Source organism: Cyanistes caeruleus, chromosome 6, assembly GCF_971803275.1.
Source record: "Cyanistes caeruleus chromosome 6, bCyaCae1.hap1.1, whole genome shotgun sequence".
In the NCBI taxonomy this organism is placed as follows: Eukaryota; Metazoa; Chordata; class Aves; order Passeriformes; family Paridae; genus Cyanistes; species Cyanistes caeruleus.
In genome coordinates, this window is record NC_141706.1 from 32,987,994 (window position 1) to 32,995,962 (window position 7,969).

Below are 7,969 nucleotides of genomic sequence, written 5' to 3' on the forward strand. Positions count from 1 at the left end.
AAGGGGGGAAAAGTTAACAACACTCTCAATTCCCTTTTCACCTGAAGACCAGGCATCAAATGAGATTTCTCACCACTATGACAGAATTAATTTATCATTGAAGAGGTTTATTATGTACATTAATTCAGTAGCTGTTGCTTCCATGACAATCTTTGATCTACCTTCTAAGCACAGTTCTCTTGGAATTCTGAAGTCTTTTCAAACTAACAGCTTGCATGAGGCAGTATTATAAGAAGCAGCTGTACTTTAACTGCACTGATTGACAACCTGATCTTTTTAGCGCAAAAGTGATTGCCTAAATTTCAAGACTATTTTTAGATCTAGACATTAATCAGTGAAAAGGAATATGAATATTTATGAACATTAAACAACAAATTATGAAGGAACAGAAACGACCAGTATCATGAACTAAAACCTGTACCTGTTCCAGCATTCCAGATAAAAGGAATAATAAAATACTTTGTTATGCATAGCAAAAATCTGTCAGGCACAAGATGACAATACCAGCTGCCTGTCAAGGAAGCTAGAAAAAGCAGGATTTTAAAAGTAAATATTTAAAATGCTGAGGACATGCTGATTTCAAGCAGGTGCCATTCAACATAAATACCAAATGCAAAAGGCAGCTTTAATGCACAGAACACTTGTTACAAGTTAAACAGAGATTAGCAGGACAACATCTCAGAAAACCTTTATTCTGATATTGTCTAACTAATTGAGGAAACATATTTTAAAAGGCTAAATATGCACAAGTTCTTTGATAAGTAGGCAGAAAAATTAAAATTTCTTTGGAAAAGAAAGTTCAAAAGATTCTTGAACTAACATTTTCATATAAGAGTTCTGCTTTCAAATTTTTGGTCCCATTTTTCATTCTTATTATTTTGGTTTAAAATTACCAGTTTTCTAATGCACTGAAAATAAGATCCAATTAAAGTACAGAACACCTAGGCACTACTTTTAATAAAAACAACATGAAGACAAGGCAATCTATTTCAGCCTCAAAGATATATATTCCACAAAGAAGAGTCTTCAAAAAGAAACATTAGAAATTAATTAACATATTTCTTCTTCCCTTCCTTAAATCAAACAATTTTTTTTGTTTGTTTGTTTTTAGGATCATAAATTCCATCTCTGGAAGGGCACAGTTCAGGGAGTTAAAATGGAAACTTACTCTATTCATTTTGTCACATTCATAACAGGAATTATGCTGCTTCACATTCTCAAACAAAGAACAACCAATGTTTTAGTAGAGAATCTAAGCTGTAAAAATGACTGTTTAGAACTCAAATACAAAATATCCATTTTCTGATGCATCAGTCAGCTCCTTTATATAATATGGCTAAAAAAACCAAACCATATTACCAAACTTTAGTATCTGGTCTCCTCTGGTTATCAGTAATTACACTAAAAGAAGCAAGTTAGGTTTCAAATGTTTTTTTTTTCCCTTGGCACAACAGGAGTAACAACATTCAAGACTGTCTAACATTGTCCTAACAAAACATCAACTTTGACCTGAAGACAAAAGAACTTTTTGATCTCTACAGTCATTTAACTTTGGCCCCTGAGCCAAAGCAGGGTGCTAATTCATGTCAAAAGATGCTTTAATGATGCAGGTGTTTGCCCACTGGGAATGAGACTCAAAACCAGCACAAACTACTAAAGCTTTGTCTACAGTACAATCCACCTCGATTCCAGCGGTCGCCAACAACTACCAGCTGAGCTGAACCAGAGCAAATCCCTGACCACCAGACAAGGACAGGTAACCACCAGCACCATCTGCTACTGTTTCAGATGCTGGACAGCTAATACTAATGTCTTCTTCAGGGTAAACAACCCACAGACCCAAGCTGCTCAACCTCTTGAAAGCTGCAGGTCCACTTTTAAATCACAGGCACCTCCAAAACCACAAGAGCACAGCTGCAGCTTGGGAGTAAACACCTGAAAGCAACCTGGTTCCAAGACAACAACTGGGGTCAAATCATGGCCTGCAGCTCTCTCTGCCATGCTGGAGGTACCTCTATTGTCCCTCCCTACCAAGTGGACACTTCAGCCTAAATATGCTGCAAAATTAGCACGATACTACTACTAAGGTTCAACAGGCAAAATGGTCAGGAATTCTAGAACTAATTTTCAAGTCTTTGAGGCATGAAATCTAACCACTTTTTCATGTTCCAGATTTTCTGGTGAAGCCTGCATTTGGTAGATAGCAACATACAACTAACACTAGAGGAAGCAGGAATTCAGTATCACATAGTAAACCAAAACAATGTGCAAAATACTTATTTTGGGGAAAAAGCTGTTCTCCCTATAAAAATAGCAAAATCATCTTTGCAGAGTAACTTATAACACTCCGTGAGAATCTGAAATTCAATTTTAAGAATTGTTAAAAATTTGTTAAGAATTTGTTTCTAGAGAAACAAAGGAAATACTTTGATTCTTCCTTCGATCCTTAACATACATGCTGTGGTCTCCTGCATCTGAAGGAACAGGACATCCATGAAATGTCTTAGCAAGCACCAGGCTGCATTTCAAAACACACAACTATAGTGAATATTTACGAAGAAATAATTAATTAATGGAAGGATGGAGGGTGCAGGGGGGTGGAAAACAACACCACTGCTACTTTTTTAATTTCCTGTGTATTCACACATTACCCAGTTTTCCAAATTCCAAAAATTACCTTATTTTCCAATTATCAATTTTAAGATCCACTGTATACAGTCTAATTCTGCAGTGAAGGAACGTGCAGAAAAATTCAGGTGACTCTATCCATATTTAGCACTCACTCAGCATCCCTCAAATACTTTCTCTTACATACCAAACCCAACCTAACTTCTCTATTGCTGTGACAATAGGTTTCAGTGCCTAGGAGATGCTGAAACAGTTACACGCCATCAGGGACATCCACTACTGTCTTCTGGAGCCACATACCTCCCACAACTGCAATACTGGAGCTACGGCAACAATACCTTGTGCACTTTATGTGGACTTGCGCAGAGGTAACAGATATCTTTACAATCAGTTCACCCCTGCACTAACAAAAGCCACAGAAATTACTGAGAAGTATGAGTAAAAATGAAAGCTGACAGAGAAGAAAAAACCACAGCATTACTTGATGCTATAACAATGTGAAAGCACTTCAGTAAATACATAGGGAACTGGGGCTATACTCATTACCTGTTACAACTTTCACAGCTCCATTTCTTGGACATTGACACAAGTGTACAGTAAACACTGCTCTGCAAATATGCTGCACTGTTCTAAATACCATTTTGACCATGTGCATTTCAGGGCTTATTTACACTAAAGGATATGATGGCTTACCTAAAATAAAGTTTTAAACAAATTTAGCTTAACAAAGTAAAATTATATGGACATGTCATTTGATCTAAGCAGGTCAATTTAGTTTAGAAGACACTGCAACTCCAAATAAGATGCCTGACTCAGATTTCACTAATTTCAAGAAATAACCTGTGCGTGAATATGACTATCTCCTCCATATTACTACTTGATTACAACATATCTATGCTACCAGGACTCCTCATATATATTTTCTCAACTATGTAACAGCACTGAATGACACAAAAGATGTGAAATACCTGAAAATGCACAAGTGCCTGTATCATGTTTTACATTATTAAACTGAAATTTGGAATTTTCCTGTCTTTAAAGGAAATATCCTAATAATATAAGCTTTTATCTTCTTGTGCACCACTTACTCTCAGCTTTTGTTGGGAGTTCTGACTGATGGCAAAAGAAAGAACCGTAGTAAAAATCCTTTCTCTCTTTTTCTTCACAAATGCTACTGAGAAGGTACACATACATGAAAATTAGAAGATTCAGTATAAATTTAAAATGCTTGAAATAGCTTAATATCAAAGCCCTGCTCCAGGTAGCAGACACAAAAGCAGGCAGGAGTCAAACTGGAATTTGTTTAGAATACAAATGGACAACCAACCAAGGGCTGGACCTAGCCTGTAAAGCAGGCTTTTGTTAGGCCACTAGCAATGCCTGCTAGCCAACTACTAGACAAGCCAAATCCAGCCCATCAGTCAGACAAGTAAACTGTGGATGCTGTTGGAAAAGCAAAGAAAGTAAACTCAAGTTTGGTAGAGAGGGTTTAGTACTTAATCAGCATTAAATTCAGACCACTCTTTTCCAGGGCAGATCAGGGAGCAATACAGCCACTGTGGAGAAGCAGAAGCACAGACAGGACCTGGCTCCAACTAATGCAGTGAAACACCAGGTGTATTCAACCACAGTCACCCAACCCGAAGAGCTGGAGATAAATGCAGAGAAGACACCACTGACTTGGGTTGGGTGCAGAAGAGTTTATTACCTGAGTCAGCACAATCCATTCCAGAATCAGGCTGGCTCCTGCAGAATCATTCAGGTAATCCTGCACCATGTACCCAGCACTCTGGGAAGGTTTGCAGCCAGATGTGGTGCTGCACTGCAGCCAATGGCACCCAAAGCCAGAGATGAACAGAGGAGCAAGATTGTGTCTGACTGCTCTGATATTGAGACAGATTTGACAAGTTCAGTGAGGCCAAAGCTCACCCTATTTAACTTAATTTTCTCCACACAGCTTTCCAATTCTAGCACCACAGTGACCTTCAGAGCAGCTGTGCACAGTGAAAGCACTTGAAGTCAGGCAGGATTTATTAGTTCCACCTACTTAGTATCATCTTTAGGAAAACAGTAAATTTGGTGTACTGCTCCCAGATTACAGCTGTCTCTGGCATTACTATAGCCAGGTTTGCTATCAACACCACAAATGCTGTCAGACACAACCTAAGTACATACCCCAGGCTCCTCTTCTCCCTTTTTATAACATACCCTCAACCTCTACTCCCTGTCAAAATCCCTGAAGTTTGCTTGGATGGATGGCAGGCAACATGGTCTGGATGGCCAACTACCTTCCTCGGAATAATGATAATTCTGATCCAGACACTTTCAACTGACTGAAATGACATAAAAATTAAGGCAGCTTAGTGGACCAGCATCACCTTTGTGCAGCTGAGGATCTCTTCAACAACTCTCAGTTTTTCCCAATACCACTATTACCAGTTTTATGGATTGCCTGGGCTAACTCAGCCTTTTATGTCCCCATTCAATGAAAGGTTGATTGCAATTTCTTTGCTACTGATTGCCTCTATTATCCTTAGTACCACTGACTTTATGCACAGCTCACAAGCTTAAGAAATCACCTGTCTTGGGCTGCAATTTTTGACACTATGCAATCAAATCACTTTTTCCTAGTATAAAATCAAGTTGTTTCTAATAAAAAAAATAAAAAAATAAAAATCCACACATAGGCCTGTTTCAATCACAGAAATACATGGCACTTAAGAATGAAGTCTGCGACCAAAGCGCCATTTCTAATGATTTGCAGATACTTGAAATTCTGAGAAGAAGGATACAAGGAAAAATAGTCATTGGCTTAGAGCTGCCACATCGAAGACAAGTTCCATGAGTAAACATAATCCTTCTTTTATTAGCAGCGTGTAGTGTCACATAAAAAGTAGCTATTCTACAGGCTTGCCAGCACCCAACTTTTAAACACCAAGAGTCAACAGTTTCAGAAGTATACTATGTGCACTGTTTGTTACAGAAAATAGAACATAAAATGTAAAGTTCCATCCGTCTGCCTTCCTTTCTTACGTTGTCAGCCTTTGGGTTTTGTACTCCTCTAGATTAAGTGTTTCAAACATAATAATCACTGCACAAGGTTGTGGAGGAGACCGCAGAAGGCGTTTTATGCACTACCATCAGACAGGGTCAACACCAAATTGCGATCAGTAACAAAATATTAAATCCACAGACAATTGTTTTTCAGAATGAAAAACGAAACAATATTTCTACTCAACGAACAACGATCTACATTCTTTCTAAATAAGACTACTTGCTGCACCATGCACTTTGCAGACCAATAGTTTGTTACTCAGCCTTTTCTGTTCCACGGTAGAGTCACCTTTAATTAAGAAAGGTAAAGGATTATAGTTAAAAGACGCACATACACACTACAACGTTTAAAGGACAGCCTCCGAAGCTTTCCAAAGTTTGATCTCATTTAATTCCGTCATGAAGCGTCAACTGAAGACACGGGACAGGGGCTGAGAGATGCTGCGGGGAACTGAGACTAACCGCTTTCCCTGGGCCCCTGACGGCGGCTCGCCGGGCCCAGGGCAGGGCTGGCTCTGCTCTCCCGGGGCCGAGGCGGCGAGCCCCGGAGCCGCAGCCAGCGCAGGCCGCCGGGAGCGGGTGCGCAGCCCCGCCGGCACGGGGGCACCGAGCCGCCCGCTCCTGCTCCAACGCCCCGGCCGCGCCCCGGCAGGTGCCGCCGCCTCCCGCCGGCTGCGGCGGCCGCACAGCGGCGCGTCCCGGCCCTGCACGGCGCCGCTCAGCAGCCGCGGAGTGCCAGCCCCGCTCGGCCGAGCGGCGGGGCGGCAGCGCGGGCAGGGCACGGGCTACCCCCGAGGGCGGGCAAAGGGAACCGCGGCGCGGCGCCGGTCTGCAGCCTCACCATAGCTCGCTCCGGGGCCTGCGCGGGGGCCTTGCCGCCCGCCGCTCCCGCCGCGGGACCTCTGTCGGCTCCGTCCGCCATTTTGAGAGCGAGGGACGCGGCCGGCGGCGCCGTGACGGCCCGGAAGGAGCGGCCGCCGTCACCGGGCGCTGCGCCCGCAGCCCAGGGCCCGCCCCGGCCCGCCCCGCGCGCAGCCGCCGCCGCCGCGAGGGGCCTCGGCAGCGCCGCCTGCGGGAGCCCGCAGCGAAGGCCGGCCCGGGGTCTGTCGGGACCGAAGCTCGTGTTGATCCTGAATGCTTACTTAGGCGGATGGAGTTCATCTGCAGGCGCATAGATTGTACCGTGTGGGTGCTCACTTCGCGCCCTGCATTAGAGTCACGGGATCACAGAATTACAGAATCAGGCTGGAAAAGACCTCTGAGATCATCGCGTCCAAGCTACGACCGAACACCGCCTTATCATCCAGCCCATGTCACTGGGTGTCACGTCCAGTCTTTCCTTAAGCATCTCCAGGGACAGTGACTCCACCTCCCTGGGCAGCCCATTCCAATGTTTAATCACCTGTTCTGTGAAGAAATTCTTTCTCATGTCTAACCTAATGTCTAACCCACACCACCTAAAAGTCCCGGTGCTGCAGGGGACTGACTATGTCCTCTCATACTATTGCTAGCTAGATAATAGCATAAGTAATTTCATCTACACAGGTGTAAAGTCACACCACTTCCGTGTGGCTAAGCAAAGGCAAAATTTTATTAACTTGGTGTAGGAGGCAACAGTAGCTTTAGGCAAATGCCTGTCTCCAGGATCAACATATTTCCTCCACACCTCCTTCCAACAGCATATCATAACTGTTCTGGGTGTTTAGCAGATTTAGCAGATTAGGGCATTTAGGATCTCGATGGATATGCGACAGACATGGCCTATGCACTGCTGGAAGTTTTCCAGATTGTTGCAGTCCAGTTGCACAATTTCCTGTGTTTGTGCCTTCCTAAGGCTGAGGAAATAGGCAAAGCATTGGATTTTGGGATCCATGTCAAATGCCTGATGTCTCGTATATTGGGAAGACTACCTTCTCCCACTGTAGTCTTCCTGTTTCAAGTTTCCAAGCAGTTTTTCCACATTTTCAGTTATCAGAATGGATGGGATAAAGTTTACAGGTGATCTTTTCAGGTATATTCAATTATTTTTTTGTACTGTACCAAGCCACAGGTACCCTCACAGTTTTTCTCCTACAGCTTCAGAATATCTGAATGTAGTTCCTCTGCCGTAGCTACCAGTCATCTTCATATTAAGAAGTCCTGTGGACTTGTTTATATTATTGAAATCTGTCACTTAAAATCAGACAGGTTTAGGTATGAGGTGCAAAAAATACAAAGTGAATTTTGCCATGAGACACTTAAAAATTTCATCTCGTTCACTGTGTTTGTATTGCTGATCTGTACCCAA

At 42.7% G+C, this 7,969-nt stretch overlaps 1 protein-coding gene across 2 annotated transcripts in view; it reads right to left on the reverse strand.

Moving 5' to 3' along the window:
* Positions 1-6,734, reverse strand: part of UBR1 (ubiquitin protein ligase E3 component n-recognin 1) — a 59,797-nt gene extending 53,063 nt beyond the window's left edge. Inside the window, exon 1 of one of the 2 annotated variants that reach the window (XM_086891825.1) lies at positions 6,524-6,734. In XM_086891825.1, the coding sequence (XP_086747951.1) occupies positions 6,524-6,604 (81 nt within the window). In that variant the 5' untranslated portion in view covers positions 6,605-6,734. The remainder of the gene's footprint in view (positions 1-6,523) is intronic. The other variant, XM_086891826.1, reaches the window with a different exon arrangement.
* Between the last annotated feature and the right edge of the window lie 1,235 nt (positions 6,735-7,969).